At 43.3% G+C, this 25,609-nt stretch overlaps 4 protein-coding genes across 4 annotated transcripts in view; all 4 read left to right on the forward strand.

The window, feature by feature from the left end:
• Positions 1-619: 619 nt before the first annotated feature.
• PCDHGA8 (protocadherin gamma subfamily A, 8) lies at positions 620-5,816 on the forward strand. Its single transcript, XM_006866249.1, has 2 exons — positions 620-3,082; positions 5,745-5,816. Exons 1-2 carry the CDS (start codon positions 659-661, stop codon positions 5,814-5,816), a joined length of 2,496 nt encoding a protein of 831 aa, XP_006866311.1. The 5' UTR covers positions 620-658.
• Positions 5,817-5,950: 134 nt separating this feature from the next.
• Positions 5,951-10,988, forward strand: PCDHGB5 (protocadherin gamma subfamily B, 5). The gene is made up of 2 exons (XM_006866250.1): positions 5,951-8,356; positions 10,932-10,988. The coding sequence occupies exons 1-2, from the start codon at positions 5,951-5,953 to the stop codon at positions 10,986-10,988; spliced, it is 2,463 nt and encodes an 820-aa protein (XP_006866312.1).
• A 144-nt stretch (positions 10,989-11,132) lies between these two features.
• On the forward strand, positions 11,133-21,220 carry LOC102812538. The gene is made up of 3 exons (XM_006866251.1): positions 11,133-13,625; positions 16,161-18,650; positions 21,053-21,220. The coding sequence occupies exons 1-3, from the start codon at positions 11,133-11,135 to the stop codon at positions 21,218-21,220; spliced, it is 5,151 nt and encodes a 1,716-aa protein (XP_006866313.1).
• A 54-nt stretch (positions 21,221-21,274) lies between these two features.
• Positions 21,275-25,609, forward strand: part of PCDHGA10 (protocadherin gamma subfamily A, 10) — a 6,966-nt gene continuing 2,631 nt past the window's right edge. Inside the window, exon 1 of the mRNA XM_006866252.1 lies at positions 21,275-23,702. Coding sequence (XP_006866314.1) covers positions 21,275-23,702 — 2,428 coding nt within the window. The remainder of the gene's footprint in view (positions 23,703-25,609) is intronic.

Genomic DNA, 25,609 nt, shown 5'->3' on the forward strand with positions numbered 1-25,609 from the left:
TGAAACCAAAGAAACAACTTCTGGGTCAACGATTTCCAATAGATCTGTTTTAGTCTCAATATTAATTCATTTGTAGTGAAACTGTAATTCTTACTAACTTGATAAATATATAGAGAAGATATTTATGATAAAGTTTAGAACACATGGGAAAGAACGTTGTCATGATTTATATATACTTCAAAAGAGCTACTTTTCCAGGAATGTAATTCAATATACTAGTAATCCATAAATCTGATTATTTAATAATATGTTAATTTCATTCCATGCTATACTCCCTTGAAATATGAAATCTGGGAAATTAAATAAATACAAAGCAAAGCATCTAATAAAAAAAACCATAGTATTTTCTCAAGCATAGAATATTTTATAGCTAAATGGGTGTAGTAATGGATTAGGACTCTAAGCGCCGCTGTTCACCTACTTGGAGAGAAATGCAGCCAATGCATCCTCCGGTTGAACTCAGGGTTACCATCTCGCAAAGACGCGCAGATTCTAAGACGAATTCCTGTACTCCAGCGAAATTCAGTCCCGAAATTTGGGGCACTCAATCTTTCCGGTTCATAGCAGTGGCAAAAAAAAAAAAAAAAAGCAGAAAAAACGTAAGCAAGACGTAGTATGCCTAGTGAAGATTCTGAAAGAATTCGGTAGTGAAAGAAAAATGGCCGCTCCACTAAATCCAGGAGAACGCTGCAAGTTTATCCTGCTGTGCGTTTTCCTGGGGACGCTGTGGGCGACCGGGATAGGGCAGATTCTCTATTCCGTGCCTGAAGAGACAGACAAAGGCTATGTCGTGGGCAATATCTCCAAGGATTTAGGCCTAAAGACAGAGGAGTTGGCAGAGAACAGAATCCGCATCGTCTCCAGAGGTAAGACCCAGCTCTTTGCTCTGAACCCGAAAAGCGGCAGCTTGATCACAGCGGGCAGGATAGATCGAGAGGAGCTTTGCACGCAGAGCGCACGATGTGTTGCAAATATAAACATTCTGGTTGCGGACAGGGGAAAACTTTTTGGAATAGAAATAGAAATAACTGATATCAACGACAATACCCCAAAATTCCAGACTGAAAATCTGGAAGTAAAAATTAACGAAATCGCTGCGCCTGGAACACGTTATCCCCTCCCAGAAGCTGTTGATCCCGACGTGGGCATAAACTCCCTCCAGAGCTACCAGCTCAGCCCCAATCGCCACTTCTCCCTGGACGTGCAGACTGGAGATGATGGAACTATAAGCCCAGAGCTGGTGCTGGAGCGCGCTCTGGACCGCGAAGAAGAGGCTGCTCACCACCTGGTCCTCACTGCGTTCGATGGCGGCGACCCACGTCGCTCCAGCACAGTGCGCATCCATGTGACAGTGCTGGATACCAATGACAATGCTCCGGGTTTTGATCAACCGGTTTACCGAGCGAAAGTCCCAGAGAACGTGCCCTGGGGCACCCGACTGCTAACTGTCAAAGCTACCGACCCGGATGAGGGAACCAATGGAAAAGTGGCCTATAAATTTTGGAAAATTAATGAAAAGCAATCTCCGTTATTCCACCTTAATGAAAATACCGGGGAAATATCAACAGCCAAAAGTCTAGATTATGAAGAGTGTCCTTTTTATGAAATGGAAATACAGGCTGAAGATGTTGGGGCCCTCTTAGGGAGGACTAAAGTGCTCATTTCTGTGGAAGATGTAAATGACAATAGACCCGAAGTGATCATTACCTCTTTGTTTAGTCCGATCTTGGAAAATTCTCTTCCTGGGGCAGTAGTTGCCTTCTTGAATGTGCATGATCGTGACGCTGGAAAGAATGGTCAAGTCGTCTGTTCCATACCTGAGGATTTGCCTTTTAAGTTAGAAAAATCAATAGATAATTATTATAGATTGGTAACATGGAAATATTTGGACAGAGAAAAAATCTCTTTGTACAATATTTCGGTGACGGCCTCAGATCTAGGAGCCCCTCCTCTGTCCACTGAAATTCACATCGCTTTGCACGTGGCAGATACCAACGACAATCCTCCAGCTTTCCCTCATTCCTCCTACTCAGCCTATATTCCAGAAAACAACCCCAGAGGCGCTTCGGTCTTCTCAATAACTGCACGCGATCCAGATAGCGAAGAGAATGCTCGGATCACTTACTCCCTTACTGAAGATACCGTTCAGGGGGCACCTATCTCTTCCTACATCTCCATCAATTCTGACAATGGCGTGCTCTACGCACTCCAATCCTTCGACTATGAGCAGATACGAGACCTGCAGCTACAGGTGACTGCCAGCGACAGCGGGGATCCACCGCTCAGCAGCAACGTGTCGCTCAGCCTGTTCATTCTGGACAAGAACGACAATGCACCCAAAATCCTGTACCCCGCTTTTCCCACGGATGGTTCTACTGGTGTAGAGCTGGCTCCCCGCTCTGCAGAGCCCGGCTACCTCGTAACCAAAGTGGTGGCGGTTGACCGCGATTCAGGACAGAACGCTTGGCTATCCTACCGCTTGCTCAAGGCCAGTGAGCCTGGGCTCTTCACAGTAGGGGTGCACACAGGCGAGGTACGCACAGCTCGAGCCCTGCAGGACAGAGATGCTCTCAAGCAGAGTCTGGTGGTGACTGTCCAGGACCACGGTCAGCCCCCCCTCTCGGCTACCGTCACGCTCACAGTGGCCGTGGCGGACAGCATCCCCGACATCCTAGCTGACCTTAGCACCCTCGAATCTCCCGCCAACACAGACGTCTCTGGCCTCACAATGTACCTGGTGGTGGCTGTGGCCGCTGTCTCCTGCGTCTTCCTCGTTTTTGTCATTGTGGTGCTGGCGTTCAAACTGCGGCGCTGGTACTCGTCGCGTCTGTTCCAGGCTGCGGTAGGCGAGTTGGCGGGTGTGCCCACATCAAACTTTGTGGGCATCGATGGGGTACAGGCTTTCCTGCAGACCTATTCCCACGAGGTCTCTCTCACCGCAGACTCAGGGAAGAGCCACGTTATCTTTCCTCAGCCTAATTACGCAGACACTCTCCTCAGTCAAGAGAGCTGTGAAAAAAATGATCCTTCGTTAACATTCATAGGCTATCCTGAACCTAAGGATGAAGCTGCTTGTGTTGAGGTAAGTTCAAGTCTTTGTTTTTATTTTTTGAGGAATTATATTTGATAGGACGTCATGTGTTTTCAAACAAATAATGTAGATAGAATTGAAAAAAATTTTTAATACACAACAAAATATGGGGGGTTATTTTTCTTTTGTTACTTAAATTGAACTCTGGGTTCCGTTGTTTCATTTCTTTCGAAAACATTGTGAACTCTCAAAAAATTTTAAAAGCCTTCCACTACACTCAGTATCACTCATTCACTGAAGAATTAGTTGCCCACCACATAGGGTAAGTTTGCTATTGTATGCTTTCTTTTATATATACATAGAACTCATGTATTTCCGAAAGTAGTACTCAGGAAGAATTATTTAGAAGTCTAAATCCTTGTTTTAACTTAGTAAAGGTAAAATGCACCTCAGAATTTTTAGAATTCATTTAGAGTTTTAGAAAAATGGTCTAGAGTTTGGATTTACTACTACCCAATAACACCACTGCCATGTAATCAACTCCAACTTATAGTGATCTATGAGACAAAGTAAAGCTACCTTATGTTGTTGTTGTTGTTGTTAAGTGCCTTCGAGTCGGTTCCGACTCATAGTGACCTTGTACAGGGTTTCCGAGGGTGTAAATGTTTACGGGAGTAGAAAGCCTCTTCTTTTTCCCGCGGAGCAGCTGGTAGTTTCGAACTGCTGACCTTGCGGGTCACAGCCCAATTTGTAACCACTACGCTACCAGAGCTCCTTATAGGGTTTCCTAAATTGTGACTATTTCAGGAAGCAGATGCATGGAGGGTGGCATGTTCAAACCACCAACCTTTAGGGTAGCAGCCCAACTCAAAACCTACTGCGCCACCAGGGTTCCTGGACCCATAACTACGCTTTTACATTTTTCTTCAATGTAAACCTCTTTTCTGACCCCTTCAAAGCTTTACTACTGTATATCATAGTTTGAAATATAAATCCACTTTAAAGGATGAATTCTAATGGAAGGTGATATTCTAAACATTGTATCTGTTTTCGGTGACCACCCAAGTCTTTTATCAGTGCATACATGAAATTGAAAGCTGGGAATCATCATTAACCTCCCCCTAAATCAAAATACAATCAAGTCATGTCCGTCTGAAATCAAATGTAATTTCAAACTCCTGAAAATGAATTTTGTAAAATATGAAAAAACAGGTTTCAGTAGAATTCCAGTGAGCTGATCTGGTTGTGCAGTCATGTGCAATGTGTCTGTGGATTCCTGAAGGGAGATCTGGGGAATATGGATTTAAGACCAAAAGTTTCATGTGCACAAATTCAAAACAAACTCATCAATTCAATTTAAACTGATGCAGTCTGGACTTCACATCTTCTGTACTCCTTTCTGTGGTGTTTGAATAAAACTAATCTCCTGATTTGATTGTCATCAGGGTGGAAGTGAAAGACATAAATCTTGTTATTAGTGAAAAGGATATTTCTCATGGCCTGTTTGGTGTTTTGTTCAGTTTTGCATATAAATGACCATCCCTGAAGTGAGAGTTTATCTACATGCTTTCTGTAATGTCTGACTGCGGTCCTGGTGTGGCCCTGTAGGATAAGCACTGGATTGCTAACCAAATGGTTGATGGTTCAAGCCCACCAGGCACTCCTCAGAAACTCTATACAGAATCAAAATAATTTGGCACCGACTTGCTGGCACTTAACAACAACAACAGCAGTGTCTGACTGCACAATCATTTGTTGGGACAACTGTATTTACAGACTTTTGCAAGTTTAAAAAGTGTAAAGTTGCCCTAATAAAAAAAGAAAATCCAAACCCTGTCTCAAAATGTTCACTAATCATTTTGCAAATGAAGTTAATAAGAATGAGACCAAAGTGCACTTTATCCAGTAAATTTATACAAAAGAAAAGTTCATGTGCTCATTTCTCCAATTGCAAAGCCATTGCCTCCGTATATCATAGTTGCATAGATGAATGGATAAATTTGTTTACTATAAAGGGCATGATGTAATTCAGGTGATAAACAGAAATTAAACAGATGGACTTAGGTAGACCATCTTACAACTATAGCATAAGAAGAATTTTCTTGCTTGAATAATTCTTGTGGTAGTCAGAAGAGTTGTTTTTTTTTAAGCCATAAAGAAGTCATTGTTATCCAGAAGAAGTGGTGGTTGGGGATTGGTACAAAACTGCACACCTTTAGAAAATAATTTTCAACTCTAATGTATGTGATGCAAAGCACCTAGAAATGTTGGAGGAATAAACTTTTTGATGAAAGAAGGATTAAAATTATTTTAGCATGTAATGGCTAAGAAAGAGAGATGAATTCATAAAATAAGTAGATTCTGAAGTTTCTGAACGTAAGTACTGTCTTACTCTTTCTATTACATCCACTGCAGTCCTTAGCATAGCTGAAGAATGATGAAATAAATGGTCCAATATTTGTAAGTTTATGTAAAAATTCCATATTATATTCGAAACAATTTTAAAACTTAAGAAAAGATACCTTAACAAGAGTGTTTATAGTTTAACCTATTAATTATATGGGCATGCAAACGTGCCCTTATCAGTTGAGCGCACACATTCATTGGTTTTTGCTAAACTGAAGCAGCAGATGCTGCAGTTCCCTAGTGAGGACTCTGGGCGCCGCTGTTGGCCAAAGTGGAGCGCTTGGTGCTCGCGGATCTTCCTGCGCAGCCGCAGAGCACTTTCCAGGGCAACCCATTTCAGACTTGCTACCGCGAGCGTTTCAACCACTTCTTCTTCTAAAAAAAGACGAATTCCGGATTCTCACTACTGGAACTGAAGGTTGATCAGAGCTACAGACTTCTGCAATACAGAGATTATTCTGCAATACAACCGGGAGTCTCCGGGTGGTGAGCAAACTGAGGGGAACCAGAGGGATGGGCAGCGGCACTAGGGAGTGGGGCCGGGCTGAAAGGCGGCGAGCGTTCTTTCCCTTCCTGCTATCTTTGTTCGGCCTGGTGCTCTCAGAGCAGATCCGCTACAGGATTCCCGAGGAAATGCCCAAGGGTTCGGTGGTGGGCAACCTGGCCAAGGACCTAGGGCTCAGTGTGCATGAGTTACCGACTCGAAAACTGCGAGTCAGTTCGGAGAAGCCTCACTTCGCAGTGAGCGCAGAGAGTGGAGAGTTACTTGTGAGCAGCAGGCTAGACAGGGAGCAGATATGTGGGAAGAAGCCAGCCTGTGCTCTGGAATTTGAGGCTGTTGCTGAAAATCCGTTGAACTTTTACCACGTGAATGTGGATATTGAAGATATCAATGACCACACGCCGAAATTCACACAAAATGCTTTTGAACTTCAAATTAGCGAGTCTGCACAGCCTGGTACGCGATTTATATTAGACGTAGCGGAAGATGCGGATATTGGTTTGAACTCTCTACAGAATTATAAACTCTCTCCAAGCTCTAGTTTTTCATTGATAAACAAAGTGAAACAAGATGGCAGTAAATACCCCGAATTGGTGTTGGAGAAACCTTTAGACCGGGAAAAGCAGAGTTATCATCCTTTAGTTTTGACAGCCTTGGACGGCGGAATTCCAACCTTAAGTGGTACCACTGAGCTCCGGATCCAGGTTACTGATGCCAATGATAACCCCCCTGTATTCAACCAGGACGTGTACAGGGTCAGCCTTCCAGAAAATGCACCCCCGGGCACCCCTGTGCTGCGCGTGTCAGCTACAGACGAGGATGAAGGCGTCAACTCAGAAATCACGTATTCCTTCCACAGAGCCGGGCAAGTGTTTCATCTAAATTCAAATAGCGGGGAAATCACAACTCTTAAAACATTGGATTTCGAAGAAATCAAAGAATATTCTATAGTGGTGGAAGGGAGAGATGGCGGAGGACTAGTTGCACAATGTACAGTTGAAATTGACATTCAAGATGAAAATGATAACAACCCAGAAGTGACAGTTCATTCTCTCCTCGAAATGATTCCGGAAAACGCAATACCAGGAACATTGATTGCTTTAATCAAAATACATGACCAAGATTCAGGGGAAAATGGGGAGGTAAATTGTCGATTAGAAGGTATAATCCCTTTTAAGATTATTTCTTCATCCAAAAATTCATATAAATTGGTGACAGATGGAGCCCTGGACCGAGAGCAGACACCAGAGTACAACGTCACCATCACAGCCACTGACACAGGCAAGCCACCTCTTTCTTCCAGAACAAGCATCACTCTGCACATCGCTGATGTTAATGACAACACTCCAGTTTTCAGCCAAGCCTCCTACGTTGTCCACGTGACTGAGAACAATCCTCCTGGCTCTTCCATTGCACGAGTCAGCGCCTCTGATCCTGACTTGGGAGCCAATGGCTATGTATCCTATTCCATTGTGGCCAGCGACCTGGAACCGCAGGTGCTGACATCCTACGTGTCTGTGAACACGCAGAGCGGGGTGGTGTACGCTCAGCGCGCCTTCGACCACGAGCAGCTACGCGCCTTCGAGCTGACGCTACAGGCGCGTGACCAGGGCTCGCCCATGCTCAGCGTCAACGTGAGCCTGCGCGTGCTAGTGGGCGATCGCAACGACAACGCTCCCAGGGTGCTGTACCCAGCGCTGGGACCCGAAGGCACAGCGCTCTTCGACACGGTGCCGCGCGCAGCACAGCCTGGCTACCTGATCACCAAGGTGGTGGCAGTAGATGCGGACTCGGGGCATAACGCCTGGCTGTCCTACCACGTGCTTCAGGCAAGTGAGCCTGGGCTCTTCAGTCTGGGGTTTCGCACGGGCGAGGTGCGCACCGCTCGCGCCTTGGGCGACAGGGACTCCACCCGCCAGCGCCTGCTGGTCGCTGTGCGCGATGGAGGACAGCCACCTCTCTCAGCCACTGCCACTCTGCTCCTGGTCTTTGCTGACAGCTTGCAGGAGGCGTTGCCAGACCTCAGCGATCGACCCACACCCTCTGATCCCCAGGCTGAGCTGCAGTTTTATCTGGTCTTGGCTTTGACCTTGATCTCGGTACTTTTCCTCCTCGCTGTGACTCTGGCCATAGCCCTGCGCCTGCGACGCTCCTCTAGTCCCGCTTCCTGGAACTGCTTTCAGTCTAGTTTCTGCTCCAAGCCTGGACCCGTGGTTCCCTCCAACTACAGTGAGGGAACTTTGCCTTATTCTTACAATCTGTATGTTACACAGACGGGAAAGACAGAATTCAATTTCTTGAAATGTAGTGAGAAACTGAATTCAGGACAAGATATAGTTTGTGGTGATTCGTCAGGGGTCTTATTTCCACTCTGTAGTTCAAGTGAGTCAACTTCTCATCCTGAGTCTGTAGAGCCGGTAAGTAGCATTTAAATGTCTCCTCCTTTCTTTCCCTAACCAGTTTTCCATATGTACATGAAAATATGTTGCATTACCGTTATGTAGTCAGTGGTCTTACTAAAATTATAGTCAGTGAAAAAGCTCACATTTCTTTCTTCAAGGTGAATGTGAATTGGGGGTGGCTATGGATGGAGAAAACTTTATACTGGACTACTCACCAGGAAGCCCTGGTGTGGCTCTGCAGGTTAATGCACTGGACCACAAGGTCAGTTTGAACTGCAGGATCACTAAAGATTAGTGGTTGGAACCCACCGCTGCAAAAAGTGACAATGCAAAACAAAAACCTAGCAATCTAGTACCATGAAGGTTGCAGCCCCAAATTGTAACACATAGTTAATAGGTGTGTGGGTTTTTTTCTTTTTGTTTGTTTGGTTTTTTTTTTCCTTCCCTTTCGGGGATTTTTCAGGTTTTTGTTTTTGTATGTGGCTTAGAAAATAGAGATATCTTACCAACTTTGGATTACAAAATAATGAAGGCGCACACTTTTTTTTTTTTTTTTGCTTCACAGTAAAAAGAATGGAAAATTTTTTCTCTTTATTTTTCAAAGTTAATGAAATTTGCTCATGGATTACCTCATTCATTACTTTAAAAATACTTAAATTTTTGTTATCTATAAATTAACATTAAATTTAAAGTAAGCAATAATTTAATTCATCCTTTAGATTAAAAAAAAAAAGCAAAAAACTAATTACTACTAGGTACCTTCCTTCACTGATTTCACTGTTACAACTTTCTTCTCTTTCTCTGTGTTAATTCCTTATGTCTAGTTCTTTATACCTACCTACTGGTTCATGGTTCTCTGACTCCCCTAAAATTGTATTAAATATGTTGTGTGAGAGAGAATTTAATGAATTCATCAGAGGGTCCATGTTATTACTTTTTTTTCCTTCCAACATTGGGTTTTAAGATTAATCTCTTAAATTTCTTCATGCTTTGGGGTATCAAATCAACCCCTTCCTCTTTATACTAATGTGGTGGAGGTGGTGGTGGTGTGCTGTGGAGTCAGTTCTGACTGATAGCGACCCTGTATAAGGTTTCTGAGGCTGTAAATCTCTACAGGAGCAGAAAGTCCCATCTTTTTTCCATGGAATGGCTGGTAGTTTCAAACTGCTGACCTTGAGGTTAGTAGCCCAACTTATAACCACTATGCTATCAGAGCTCCTTCTTTATACTAATAATATATATAATATATAATGATGACAATATAACCAGAAGAAAAACACTTGATGAAAGAAATGTTACTGCACTGATTTCTTTTGCTCTCATCCCTGACATATAATCAGGGGGGAGGTAAAAAGAGACACTGATTTTTTTTTTTTTTTTTTTGAGCTCTATGCATAGAAGTGATAGAGATTTTCTGATTATCCTTATAGTCTTAGAAATCTTGCATTACTAGTTTGTTGTGCTTACAAACATCCATCATTTGCTTGGTATCTCTTAGCAACGGCTTCGGTTAATGGCATCTTTACCATTGAACGAGCTTTCTTATAATGGCCCTTTTACTTTTCAGTGATAATCACTTGTGCTATAGTTTCTTCTTTTCCCCAAATTATGACATAAGTTTAAATTATGGTAAGAATACATATCTTAAATAAGAAGTTGAAGAATACTTTAAAATTGCATAAGGAGTGAGATAGAAACTCACTTTTAACTGTATATTCATTTGAATCTTCCACATAAGAGTAGCCAAATGCTGTATTCAAACGAAAAAAAATTTTAATGGCAGAAAAGTTTAACAATCACAAATATGAGAATTAAAAAATATAATTATCTTATATAGATAATAATATATGGATATTATCACCTAAATTTGGCAATATTAGGTGATAATATCCATATATTATTATTGTTGTTGTTAAGGGCTATAGGAGTCAGTTCTGACTCATATTTGTTGTTGTAAAGTGCCTTTGAGTTGGTTCAGACTCATAGCGATCCTGTATAGTTTCTAAGGCTAATAAACACGCATGATTATTACTTACTTTATTTTCTTAAAGGAAAAATTTACAGGAATTTTGCTATAAAGTAAATTTAGATGTATAAAGCTAATTCAGAAGTTAATGATATAGCCATGTATATTTAATAAAGTTACCTACTATATATATAGCATATATGAAATGTAGAAAAATAACAATTTTTTTCCAGAAGATTGCACATCTTAATTATTTCTGAAAATTGTTGATACATAGAAAAAAGATGGGAGCACCACAAAAAATTTAAATAGTTTAGAGAGCAAGAGTCTATCAAGAATAAGGGTAAGTTAACAACAATAGTAATCGTAATCAAAAAAAGAGTCTAGTGATTTAATAATACACATAGAAATGTCACTCTACATCAACTTCCACTAAGATATCTAAAAATGATCTTTGCTTTTGGAACATGACTGAAATAATCAATTGGAAAATATAAAATCTCATAATTAAAAAAATACTATAATCAAGTATTACAGTGGGTGTAGTAACGATTTAGAACTCTGGGCGTCGCTGTTCACCAACTCTGCGAGAAATCTCAAACAGCGCTTCATCCGGATTTTTAGAGCTACAACTACACAAAGCCCTTTAGCTCTCAGAAACCGGCTCCGGGACTTCAGTAAACCTCAGCCTCTTAACTTCGGACACTCGGGCTTTTTTTTTTTTTTTTTTTTTTTGAAGAAAAACATCACCATACTTGAAAGAGGGAAAAAAGGAACCTAATGAGTACAGAGAGAATTCTGAGAAAATTCCGTAGCGAAGCAACAATGGCTGCTCCAACGAGTCGCCAGCACCTCAGAAGATTGGTCCTGCTGTGCTTTTTCCTGGGGACACTGTGGGATTCTTGGGCCAGTCAAATTCGCTACTTAATGCCCGAAGAGACAGAAAAGGGCTACATTGTGGGCAACATCTCCAAGGACCTGGGGCTGGAACTCCGGGAGCTGGCAGAGCATGGAGTCCGCATTGTCTCCAGAGGTAAGAGCCAGCTCTTTGCTCTAAATCCGAAAAGCGGCTGCTTGATCACAGCGGGCAGGATAGACCGAGAGGAGCTTTGTGCTCAGAGTGCACCATGTTTGGTTAACTTTAAAGTACTGATTGAAGACAGAGTACAACTATATGGAATTCAAATAGATATAACTGATATTAATGACAATACCCCAAAATTCCAGACTGAAAATCTGGAAGTAAAAATTAGTGAAATCGCTGCGCCTGGAACGCGTTATCCCCTCCCAGAAGCTGTTGATCCCGACGTGGGCGTAAACTCCCTCCAGAGCTACCAGCTCAGCCCCAATCGCCACTTCTCCCTGGACGTGCAGACTGGAGATGATGGAACTATAAGCCCAGAGCTGGTGCTGGAGCGCGCTCTGGACCGCGAAGAAGAGGCTGCTCACCACCTGGTCCTCACTGCGTTCGATGGCGGCGACCCACGTCGCTCCAGCACAGTGCGCATCCATGTGACCGTGCTGGATACCAATGACAATGCTCCGGGTTTTGATCAACCGGTTTACCGAGTGAAAGTCCCAGAGAACGTGCCCTGGGGCACCCGACTGCTAACTGTCAAAGCTACCGACCCAGATGAGGGAACCAATGGAAAAGTGGCCTATAAATTTTGGAAAATTAACGAAAAGCAATCTCCGTTATTCCACCTTAATGAAAATACTGGGGAAATATCAACAGCAAAAAGTCTAGATTATGAAGAGTGTGCTTTGTATGAAATGGAAATACAAGCCGAAGATGGTGGGGGATTAAAAGGTAGGACTAAAGTGCTCATTTCTGTGGAGGATGTAAATGATAATAGTCCAGAAGTAACCATTACATCTCTGTTTAGTCCAGTGAGGGAAGACACTCCTCCAGGAACAGTAATGGTGCTTTTTAATGCTCATGACGGTGACTCTGGGAAGAATGGTCAAATTGTCTGTTCTATCCAGGATAATTTACCATTTACATTAGAAAATTCAATTGATGATTATTATCGATTGTTGACAGCTCAAATTCTTGACCGAGAAAAAGTCTCTGAATATAACATCACAGTGACAGCGACAGACAGAGGAACTCCATCCCTGTCCACTGAAACGCACATCACCTTACATGTCACTGACATCAATGACAATCCTCCCACCTTTTCCCATGCCTCTTATTCAGTCTACCTTCCGGAGAACAATCCCAGAGGCACCTCCATCTTCACTGTGACAGCTCATGACCCCGACAATGGGGAGAATGCCAGGGTTATTTACTCCCTGACCGAAGACACCATTCAGGGGGCACCACTGTCCTCCTTCGTTTCCATCAACTCAGACACAGGCGTCATGTACGCACTTCGATCTTTCGACTATGAGCAGTTCCGAGACATGCAGATGTGGGTCTCAGCAAGCGACAGTGGGAACCCGCCACTCAGCAACAATGTATCGCTGAGCCTGTTTGTACTGGACGAGAACGACAACGCCCCGGAGATCCTGTACCCCGCCCTCCCCACAGATGGTTCCACCGGCGTCGAGCTGGCGCCGCGCTCGGCAGAACCTGGTTACCTAGTGACCAAAGTGGTGGCGGTAGACAGAGACTCGGGTCAGAACGCCTGGCTGTCCTACCGCATGCTCAAGGCCAGTGAGCCAGGGCTCTTCGTGGTGGGGGTGCACACGGGCGAGGTGCGCACCGCGAGGGCCATGCTGGATAGAGACGCGCTCAAGCAAAGCCTGGTGGTGGCGGTCCAGGATCACGGCCAGCCCCCTCTCTCGACCACCGTCACACTTACTGTGGCCGTGGCCGACAGCATCCCCGATGTTCTGGTGGACCTGAGCAGTCGGGAGGTCCCCGGTGATCCAGAGGCTTCCGGCCTAACATTCTACCTTGTGGTGGCTGTGGCAGTGGTCTCCTGCGTTTTCCTTGCCTTTGTCATAGTGTTGCTGGCACTTAGGTTGCGACGTTGGCACATGTCGCACCTTCTTGGGGCTTCAGACAGCGTATTGCCAAGTCTACCTGCCTCACACTTTGTGGGCGTGGATGGGGTTCAGGCCTTCCTGCAGACGTACTCCCACGAGGTCTCCCTCACCGCGGACTCGCGGAAGAGTCACCTGATCTTCCCCCAACCCAACTATGCGGACACACTTATCAGCCAGGAGAGTTGTGAGAAAAGCGAGCCTTTGTGTGTTTCAGATGAGTCCAAGTTTCCTATAGAAGACACCCCTTTGGTTCCAGTAAGTTCTATTTTGTACGTTTTTTTTCTTCTATTCAAGTTGCTTTCTCTTTCATTTTCTGCACTTCAGGTAATTTGTTTTTAATGTATTTCTCACTTTCATTTAAATTTCTGCAGAACCTAATTTTTGTTCCGGCTTCTAAAGGAGACATTTATTGATCGCATCATGGAAATGATTTTCACTTCTTATAATAATTTATCTAATCAATGTAAGCTCTTCCTCATGGGGCTTCTTTCATTTTCTTACTTACACTGATTCAGACCTTCAGATGGCAGTAATTGACGGTGATTGGTTACTGGATCAGGTTACAGTGGTTCACTATTACTCCCTAGGACAGCATTTCCATTCCTGAAGTTTACTCATCATTATCTCCACTGGCTCTGTAGGATAAGTACTGGACTACTAATCAAAAAATTGGTGGTTCAAACCCACCAGCCAGTCCTCGGAAACCCAATACAGGGTTTCTGTGAGTTGGAACAGACTCCACAGCACTAAACAATGTCAGAACCGACTCCATGGCACTAAACAACATCTCTAAGAAACAGTTTGTAAAATTCTTATCCTTAAAACCCTATCTATAGCAGATAGTATTTTTGTAAGCAAATCTATTTAGTTGGGGTAAATTAATAGCAAAACAAATACGTTCTTTTAAAGAAACAACTAAAATCCCAGATTCACTGCTCACACCATCCTGTTTCTTTGGATCACATCCCTTTGATGTGTACGATCTGTTTTGATTTAAAGACCTCTGTTGCATCTGAGAAAGATTCAAACTTCACTATCATTCACTTCCAAGCCATAGTGAAGAATGCCTTTTTTATTTTCAAAGATTTTAAGTTCCTAGTGGTGCTGTGGGTTAGTGCACCAGACTGCAAAACCATTTGAACTTCATGGTTGGCGGTTCAGGCTCACCAGCTGCTCCTCGGAAACCCTATATAGGGTTGTTATGGCTTGGAACCAAAAAATGGCACTTAACAACAACCACAACAATGGTGCATTAAGGAGCTCTGGTAGCATAGAGGTTATGAATCTGGCTGCTAACCTCAAGGTCAGCGATTCTAAACTACCAGCCAGCTGTTCAGCAGGAGAAAGATGAGGCTTTCTGCTTCTGTAGAGATTTACAGCCTGGGAAACCCTATGCAGGATCGACTTCACCGACACACTACCAACACCAATGCTGTATTACGATATCAGGTTATGTTCCTAGATAATCGTCGGAATCTGATAAATGCTAGTATCAGATTATAAAGGATAGTTTGTACTCATTTTCCCTATAGTTTATGCTTGCTAAAAAGAGGGGTTTCTGAGAATGTAGATGGTCAAAACAAGGTAAAAAAAAATTCTACCTCAACTATCTGTTATTTCAGGCTCGCTCGAGTCTCCAAACTTGGAGGTTGGAATCTGAATATAGGAGATTATTTAGGAAAAATTTTAGGAATCACTATGGAAGTTTTAAGGATATTTTATTGGCTTTTAGTGATAGGAAAAAGAATAATATATTATTAATTTTTATTTTAAGCATAAATATTATCAAGGGTCAAGTAACAAATGACACTCCAGAAGATGATCTGAAAATAACCTTTGTAGTTGACACAAATTCTAGTCTATCCATAGACACATTGATGACTGGTGGCATTTTAATGGAAAGAGAATTAGTTTGTCTTTATAATTTTTGTAACTCATAGTCTTTTATTTATGAGAAAATAAAGAATAACATGTCTGAAACCCACTATGAAACACATACTAATAGAGACCAGTATTTCAGACACTGTGATTTTGCTAGCAATAAAATGTAAAGCATTTTCAGGGTCATGCTTTTAACCATGCAATAAGAAAATTGTCATTTAAATTTCTGTCCTAAGAATTAACCTTCAGTTCTTAATATTCATAAATATTAAAATAGATCTTATTTTATCTTAATTTGGGAACATGTAATAACAGATACTGTTGGAGGTTTGTTATGGTAGGTAGCTATTATTCTCTGCTGCAAAAATTTCACTTGTCTTTAGAAAGAGAACACATGGTTCACTGGATCTATGATTGGATCGCGTCTAGGAAATACTGAACTCTAGTTTTCTTCAACTAAGTATGATTCATTAGAAAATGATAACATATTATAAAAGAGTAGAATTAAAGATAAAATTCTTGTTCTTAATGTCTCATCTTGAAAAGGAGTGTCAATTAAAATGGTATGTCTTCGAAATAATGGGAAGTGCCATATATGAGGGTTCTCTATAAGTTTAAAATTATCCACAGTAAATCGGTTTAAAACACTAAGTATATAAATATATGCTGTAATACTATGGTGAAACTAAAAATAGGATCTATTATGTAACTGCATCATAAAGAGCAGTATACACTCTCTGAAGAGACAGAGGCTGCAGTCCCTTCTATAGCCTCTGGGCGCCGCTGTCGGCCAGTGCAGAGCTAGTGCTGACGCCCGACATCCCCAAACCTCCAGTCTGGGATTTCCTGCGCAGCCACAAACAGAAAGAAGGAAACCAGCTCACACACTGAACTCGCCGCGCCGACACTGTCAAGACATACGGATTCCCATCCCTGAGACTGGAGACTCTGCCTGTCCTGGGCCGAATGCTTTTCTAGGGCCACTGCGGACTGCAGTTTCTTCAGTTTTCCAGAAACGCGTGTGGAAGGACCCAGAGAAGACTGGAGTGCGGGATGGGAGGGAGCTGCGCGCAGGCACATCCGACCAGCCGGCTTCAGGTACTGTTAGCCTTCCTGCTGCCTTTGTTCTGCCCCGCGCTCTGCGAACCGGTCCGCTACGCGATTCCCGAAGAGCTAGCCAAGGGCGCGGTGGTGGGGAACCTCGCTAGAGATCTGGGGCTCAGTGTTCTGGAAGTGTCCGCTCGGAAGCTGCGAGTTAGCGCGGAGAAGCCTTATTTCAACGTAGACTTGGAGAGCGGGAACTTGCTTGTGAAGGACCGGATAGACCGTGAGCAGATATGCAGAGAGAGAAGAATATGCGAGTTGCAGTTGGAAGCTGTGGTGGAAAATCCTTTAAATATTTTTCATGTTCTTGTGGTTGTTGAGGATATTAATGATCACGCCCCTCAATTCGATAAAAAGGATATACATTTAGAAATTGTTGAATCTGTATCGGCTGGTGCACGAATATCCCTTGACCCTGCCACAGACCCCGACATAAACACTAACTCAATTAAAGATTATCAGATAAATCCTAATCCTTACTTTTCATTATTGATTAGAGTTAATTCTGATGGTAGTAAATACCCAGAGTTATCTCTAGAGAAACCCCTAGACCGAGAAGCGCAGAGGTCTCATCACTTAATACTGACTGCCTTGGATGGTGGGGATCCACCCCATAGTGCCACAGCGAACATAGAAATCTTTGTCAGGGACACCAACGATAACCCCCCGGTGTTCAGTAAAGATGAATATAGAATCAGTCTGAGCGAAAATCTACCTCCAGGAACGTCGGTGTTTCAGGTGACAGCCACTGACCAGGACGAGGGCATCAATGCTGAGATAAACTACTACTTCCGAAGCACCATTCAGAGCACAAGGCACACGTTCTCATTAGATGAGAACACAGGTGTGATTACGAATAACCAGTCTTTGGATTTTGAAGATGTAGGAAGATACAGCATGGAAGTGGAAGCCAAGGACGGAGGTGGACTCTCTACTCAATGTAAAGTAATCATAGAAATCCTAGATGAAAACGACAACAGCCCAGAAATAATCATAACGTCTCTCTCTGATCACATTTTGGAGAATTCTTTTTCTGGAATGGTTGTTGCCCTTTTCAAAACACGGGACAGGGATTCTGGGGAAAACGGAGAAGTCACGTGTCGAATAGGACGAGATGTTCCTTTCAAGATTCTTTCTTCTTCTAAAAATTACTACAAGCTGTTGACAGATGGAACCTTGGATCGAGAGAAGACTCCAGAATACAACGTTACTATTACAGCAACCGACAAAGGCAAGCCGCCACTGTCCTCCAGCACAAGCCTCATTCTGCACATCACCGATGTCAATGACAACGCGCCAGTATTCCACCAGGCCTCCTACGTGGTCCACGTGGCTGAGAACAACCCTCCTGGCGTGTCCATTATGCAAGTCAGTGCTTCTGACCTGGACTTAGGGATCAACGGCCAAATATCCTATTCCATCGTGGCCAGCGACCTGGAACCGCGGGCACTGTCATCCTACGTGTCTGTGAACACGCAGAGTGGGGTGGTCTTCGCTCAGCGGGCCTTCGACCACGAGCAGCTACGCGCCTTCGAGCTGACGCTACAAGCGCGTGACCAGGGCTCGCCCGCGCTTAGCGCCAACGTGAGCCTGCGTGTGCTAGTGGGCGATCGCAACGACAACGCGCCCAGGGTGTTGTATCCGGTGCTGGGACCCGAAGGCTCTGCGCTCTTTGACATGGTGCCGCGCGCAGCACAGCCTGGCTACCTCATCACCAAGGTGGTAGCGGTAGACGCAGACGCTGGACACAATGCCTGGCTGTCTTACCACGTGCTGCAAGCCAGCGAGCCTGGTCTCTTCAGTCTGGGGCTGCGCACGGGAGAAGTGCGCACAGCACGCGCCTTGGGCGATAAAGACGTGTCCCGTCAGCGCCTGCTTGTAGCTGTGCATGATGGAGGGCAGCCACCACTCTCAGCCACCGCTACACTGCTCCTGGTCTTCGCAGACAGCCTACAGGAAGCGCTACCAGATTTCAGCGACCGCCCCACTTCCCAGGACCCCCAGGCTGAGCTGCAGTTTTATCTGGTCCTTGCTTTGGCTTTGATCTCAGTGCTCTTCCTCCTCGCGGTAATTCTGGCGATTGCTCTGCACCTACGACGCTCCTCCAGCTCCACCGCTGGGGGCTGCTTTCAAATTGATTTTTGCTCCAAATCAGGACCTGTGGTTCCCCCCAACTACAATGAAGGGACTTTGCCGTATTCTTACAATCTGTATGTTGCACAGACGGGAAAGACAGAGTTTAACTTCTTAAAATGTAGTGAACCCTTGCATTCTACACAAGACATAATTTGCGGTGATTCTTCTGGTGACTTAATTCCACTTCATGGGGATAATTTGACTCCACCTTCTAATACTCTAGCACCGGTGAGTTTCATTTTTGTGTCTTCTCTAATCTGCTAGTTTCTCGCGTATCAAGGGTACGACTTTATTTTCATATCTAGAATTCTATCTGGTGATGGTGGGCTGTTGAGTCAGTGACTCTGTATATGGTTTCTGATGTAAATCTTTAGGGAGCAGAATACCTCATCTGTCTCCAGCAGAACGGCTGGTGGGTGTGAACTACTGACCTTGCGTTAGCAGCCCAATTCATAACCCACTACGCTACCGGCATCTTAGAATCTTTTTAGAAAACCAATAACCCATAGCTATCTTATCTTCTTAATATTTACTTTTTATTATTATATTTTTCAAAAGATTTATTTATCTTACAAATTGCTCTGTAGAATGCAACCATAATTGGCTATGTCTTGTCAGGTTCTGCTAAGCAAAGCAAAGGTAATGGTCCTAGTTTCTAAATAAATAAATTCTGCCTCTTGAAGTCTGCCATGAATTTTCCATATCCTATTTATGAGTTTGGTGGTGGTGGCGGTGTGCCATGGAGTTGGTTCTGACTCATAGTGACCCTGCACAGGGCTTCCGAGGCTGTAAATCTTTACGGGAGCAGAAAGCCTCATCTTTCTCCCGGGGAACTGCTGGTAGTTTCAAACTGTTGTCCGTGCGATTAGCAGCCCAACTCAGAACCGGTCTCTATGAGTCAGAATTGACTCCACGGTACACCACCACCATTTATGACCTTGGACTCCTGGTGTGGCGCTGTGGGTTAATGCCCCAGACTGAAAAGTAGTTTTGAACTGCAAGGTCAGCAATTGAAGCTCACCAGCCGCTCCTCAGAAACCCTATCCAGGGTCGCTATGGTTCGAAACTGACTCGAAGGCACTTAACAGCAACAATTTATGAGTTTACATTTATGGCGCTGCAGGATAATGCACTGGACCAAGGTCGGCAGTTCAAACTTATCAGTCGCTCCTTGGAAACCCTATGCAGGGTCGCTATGAACCGGAACCGACTCGAAGGCACTCAACAACAATTTTTTAAAAATTCAGATAAGGAGTAAATATCAATTACATTTTCAAAGAAACATTTATTGCAAAGAATCGCTTAGTTATTTATTTTAATAGGCTTTATTTTCCACACTATAAGCGTGCAGAGGTAGAGAGATCAGCAAATCCAAGAACTCCCTAAAATTGTATGCGAAGTTACATTTTCTTGGAAGAATAAAAACTTTGTCCACATTGCCAAGATTTCTAAAATGGAAAAGTTGCTGCCCTAAAGGAACTTTTCTTTTCAACTTTTTTGCATTGCTGGGTTTCTTCTACATTGACTTATCATATACTGCAGACCAGGGTCCTTATCTTTTCCTGGAGCTCAAATCGCACGCATTCTCAATCTCTTCCTCAATGTTAGAAGATAAGTTCCCAAGAAAGCAAATGAAATGTTGCCTTTTACTTTCGGTCTCTGTCTTTGATTCTCTGCTATAAACCTTTGAATAAAAAAAGATAAAAATCTTTGAAGTGTTCATATTTAGAAGCATGATAACAAAAATCCTTCTGGAAAACCTATATGAAATATGTGAAATTCCAAACCTTCATCTTTGAGGAATGAACTGCTGCTGGGTTGATAGATATTAAAGATGTGTGAATGACTTCATTTTCAGTTTTGGCTTATGAACTGCCTGAGAGAAGAACTTATTTATGTTACTATCAATGCCTCAGTGCCCTGACAGAGCAAGCCATTTGGCATAAACACTTTATAAAAAATAAAAGCTACCTCACTCCAATTCTAATTTAAAAATCTTGGCACTTGAAATTGTACTGTGAAATTAAAAGACAAATATTTCTATTTCAACTGTAATATATGTATTCCTTTTAGTTTGTGGTTTTGCTTGTCCAATTCATTTAAATAGATGTTATATGCCTATATGAAGTGCATATTTTAATTAATTAAGGCTCAATACAATTATTTCAGAAAAGAACATTTTTAAATCTCTTCCCACAATCTTAATTCCAGAAAAATTTAGTAAAATTAAATCTAAAATTTGAAAAGTTTTAAAGTGAATTATCTCATAAAAGGTATATTAATACAGACTTTATGTGATTGTTTACCAAATATAACTGGACCCTTTAAATCGCAATTTCAAAATAATTTTAAGACTTTTCTGAATATAGCTAAAATCACAAGTAAAATAAGCATTACTTTTCTTTTTAAATGGGCATGTTTCTATTGGGAAAATGAGTGTTGTGAATATATTCAATCACTTTATCGTTCACCAAGAAACTTACAAATAGTAATTGATTCTCTTGTGCAGGAATCGAAAAAGTAAGTAAAACAAAATAGCCAACAAAAATCAAATAGCATTTGCTTTCTATTGCAAATATAATGGGTGCAATAACTTCTTAGGACTCTGAGCGCCGCTGTTCACCTACTAGGAGAACACGCAGTCAGATCTCCATCCGAATTCTCCGGGCTTCAACTACACAAAGCCCCACAGTTTGTACAAACGGACTCCAGAACTGCAGGGAAACTCACTCCGCAATTTAACGTGCGCAGGTTACAGAGACTCACTGCAGCCACAGAAAGAAAAAGGAATGGATTGAAATACACAACAGTGCCCACTGAAGACTAGGAGAGAATTTCGTTTCCAGACAACAATGGCTGCTCAAAGGAATCGCCCCGGCCGCAGCGAGCTGGTCCTGCTCTGTCTTTTCGTGGGGATGCTGTGGGAGTCCGGAGCCCGGCAGATCCGCTACTCCGTTCCTGAGGAGCTGGACAAAGGCTCTTTCGTTGGCAATATCTCCAAGGATCTGGGGCTGGAGCCCCGGGAGCTGGCGGAGCGCGGAGTCCGTATCGTTTCCAGAGGTAGGACGTTGCTTTTCGCTCTGGACCCACGAAGTGGCAGCTTGATCACAGCGGGTAGGATAGACCGGGAGGAGATCTGTGCTCAGATAGCAAGGTGTCTGGTGAATTTTAACATCCTTGTTGAAGATCGGGTAAAGCTTTTCGGGATAGAAATAGAAGTAACTGACATTAACGATAATGCTCCGAAATTCCAAGCAGAAAATCTAGACATAAAAATTAATGAAAACGTCCCTCCAGGGACGCATTTTCCGCTCCCGGAAGCAGTGGATCCAGATGTGGGCGTGAACTCCCTACAGAGCTACCAGCTCAGCCCGAATAAGCACTTCTCTCTGCAAGTTCACAGCCGAGCTAATGGAATCAAGTATCCGGAGCTGGTTCTGGAGCGCGCCCTGGATCGCGAGGAAGAGGCGGTGCACCATTTGGTCCTCACCGCCTCCGACAGGGGTGACCCTCTCAGATCTGGCACTGCCCTTGTCAGTGTGACTGTTTTCGATGCAAATGACAACGCACCGGTGTTCACCTTGCCTGAATACCTAGTAAGTGTTCCTGAGAACCTGCCTGTGGGTTCACGGCTACTGACTGTCACCGCTACGGATAGGGATGAAGGAGCCAATGGTGAAGTGACATATTCATTCCGAAAACTCCCCGACACACACTTGTTGAAATTCCAGCTAAACAAAAATACTGGAGAAATAAAAATATCAGAAAATCTAGATTATGAAGAAACAAACTTCTTTGAAATAGAAATACAAGCGGAAGATGGGGGAGCATACCTTGCAACTGCAAAAGTTCTGATAACAGTTGAAGATGTAAATGACAACAGTCCAGAGGTGACCATCACATCTTTGTTTAGTCCAGTGGCTGAAGATGCCCCTCTGGGAACTGTTATAGCTCTTTTACATGTACATGATCTAGACTCTGGGCAGAATGGACAAGTCACCTGCTCCATCTCAGGGAATCTACCATTTAAATTAGAAAAGTCCATTGACAGCTATTATCGATTGGTGACTAACAGAGCCCTTGACAGGGAACAGGTATCCCGTTATAATATCACTGTAACAGCCACAGATGGGGGAAGTCCAGTTTTATCAACGGAAACTCAACTCACCCTGCTTGTGGCAGACATCAATGACAACCCGCCCACTTTCTCTTATGTCTCCTACTCCACCTATATTCCAGAAAACAACCCCAGAGGAGCCTCCATCTTCTCTGTAACTGCACATGACCCTGACAGTGAAAAGAACTCCCAGGTCACTTACTCACTGATTGAAGACACCATCCAGGGGGCGCCCCTGTCCTCCTATGTCTCCATCAATTCAGACACTGGCATCCTGTATGCTCTGCAATCCTTTGACTATGAGCAGTTTCGAGAGTTGCAGATGCAGGTAATGGCATGTGACAGTGGGGACCCACCACTCAGCAGCAATATATCACTGAGCCTCTTCGTGCTTGACCAGAATGATAATGCACCTGAGATCTTATACCCCACCCTGCCCACTGATGGCTCTACCGGTGTTGAGTTGGCACCCCGCTCTGCAGAGCCTGGTTACCTGGTGACCAAAGTTGTGGCTGTTGACCGTGACTCAGGACAGAATGCCTGGTTGTCCTACCGCCTGCTCAAGGCCAGCGAGCCAGGACTCTTTGCCGTGGGGGTGCATACAGGCGAGGTGCGCACTGTGAGAGCCCTACAGGACAGAGACACACTCAAGCAGAGCCTTCTGGTGGCCGTTCAGGACCATGGCCAGCCCCCACTCTCAGCCACTGTCACACTTACTGTGGCTGTGGCAGACAGTATCCCTGATATCCTGGCTGATCTGGGCAACCTCGAACCACCTGCTGACCCTAATGCTTCGGACATCACCTTGTATCTTGTGGTGGCTGTGGCCACAGTCTCATGCGTTTTCCTCGCCTTTGTTATCGTACTGATGGCGCTCAGACTGCGACGCTGGCACATGAAGCGTCTGCTCCAAACTCCTGAAACTGCTTTACCACACCTGCAAGCTTCACAGTTTATGGGCATGGATGGAGTACAGGCTTTCCTGCAGACCTATTCCCATGAGGTCTCCCTCACTGCAGACTCTGGGAAGAGCCACATTATCTTTCCACAGCCCAACTATGCAGACACGCTCATCAGTCAAGAGAGCTGTGAGAAAAAGGATCCTTTATCATTGTTAGATGATTCAAGGTTTCCTATAGAAGACACACCTTTGGTTCCAGTGAGTTCTATTTTTATTCATTTTAAAATTTATTATTTTACTTTTAGGTTTGTAGCATGATTCACTCTTCAAGTTTTCATCACTTTTCCTCTTGTAAAAACATCAAAGATTGAAATCTGTTGGTTCTTAAGACTTTTACTTTCTGGTAAATATTCATGTAGTCCCCATGAAGACATCTTGTCTTAAGGCTGCTATGATTAGTTTTTCAGAGTCTTATATTTTGTAATTTTGTTTATTATGATACTGCCAATTCTGAATAGAAGATTCTATACAGGAATGTCATTCAATGTGTCCTCTGGACCCAAGTCCCTTAGACCTCTTCAAGACATGCTCTTATTTTGAAGGCATATTTGGAGAGAATATATAAATATCAGAAACAAATGCATTAGCTTTATTGGAAAGACAATCAAAGCCAAAGGTCATTGAAAATTGTTCTTTTCAAGGAACAACTACACCTTTGTAGTCTATTTTTCAAATTGAGTTTTTAGTTGAATACACTTCCCAGGGAGATTTAAACTTTTCCTTGGTGTTCTATCAACAATTTATAGCAATGTGTGCTTAACCTTTTCCAGCTGTAATCATACCTGGTAACACTGTATGATTGTTTTGCCTGTCATTCTCTATTTTCATAGTGCTATGACTTGACAGCACTTAACAACAACAACAATGTGGAAAATATAAAGAGTCCTGGTGGTCCTAGACAGCTAACCACAAAGTTAGTAGTTCAAAACCACCAGCCACTGTGGGAGAAAGACTAGGCTTTCTGCTCCTGTAAACATGTACAGCCTTGGAAACGACACAAGTTTACTATGAGTCAGAGTTGCACCATGGCAGTGGGCTTGGTTTGGGATTTATGTGGAAGACATAGCATTTTAATACAGGTCTATGGTAGATTTGTGTAAAGAGAGCACACCCGTCAGGGCCATAATTGTTGTTGTTAAGTGTTGCAGAGTTGGTTCCAAACCATAGCGATCTTGTATAGGATTTCCGAGGAGCAGTTGGTGGGTTTGAACCACTGACCTTGTAGTTCAAACTGACCTTGCGGTCCAGCATTATCCTGCAGCACCACAGCACCATGAAATTAGTTAAACTATCATTTAAACTTCTCACCATGAGAACTGGGCTACTGGTGTAGTGCTGTAGGATCAGCATTGGACTATGAACAACATGGAGGCAGTTCAAACCCACCAGCTGCTCCTTGGAAACGCTATACAGAGTCGCTATGCTTTGGAACCCACTCTACAACACAACAACAACAGCAACCATGAAAGCCCAAATGACTATACATTCACCTCAAATAATTCCTTTATTTTGAAAAACACGGGCTAAAAAACCACTATTTTCCATTGAAGTTATTGTAGACAATGTTTTAAATATAATTATTTAAACACAGTACAGAGCAACCTGGATGATTGAAATGAAGATGGCAATGGTTGCATTCTAGTTCCTAAACATGGATGGAAACGATGAATATGGACTTGGGTTAACGACAAAAAGGTTGTTCCTTAAGTACTATCAGTCTCATGAAAAATTGTGCTTGAAAGTAGTAACAGTGCCTCTGGATGGAAAAACTCAATAGCAGTGGGCATTGGAATAGAAGTACAACTTTCTATTTTTTGCACCTTTTTATTTTCAAAGAAATTATTTTATCCGTTTAAAATAAATTCTAATTTTAATTTATATAAATATATGATAGTCATGATATGATCGTCATGACTGTAAGGTTCGAATAGTTCAGCTCTTGTCAACTTGAATTTAAAGAAACAAAGATTTCCTGAAGAGACAGGCTGCAGTCCCACATTCAGCCTCCGGGCGCCGCTGTCGGCCAGTGCAGAGCTAGCGCTGTAGCCCGACATCCCTCAGCCTCCAATCTGGGATTTCCTGCACAGCCACAAACAGAAAGAAGGAAAC

The sequence above is a fragment of the Chrysochloris asiatica genome, unplaced genomic scaffold (genome assembly GCF_000296735.1).
Source record: "Chrysochloris asiatica unplaced genomic scaffold, ChrAsi1.0 scaffold00087, whole genome shotgun sequence".
Lineage (NCBI taxonomy): Eukaryota > Metazoa > Chordata > Mammalia > Afrosoricida > Chrysochloridae > Chrysochloris > Chrysochloris asiatica.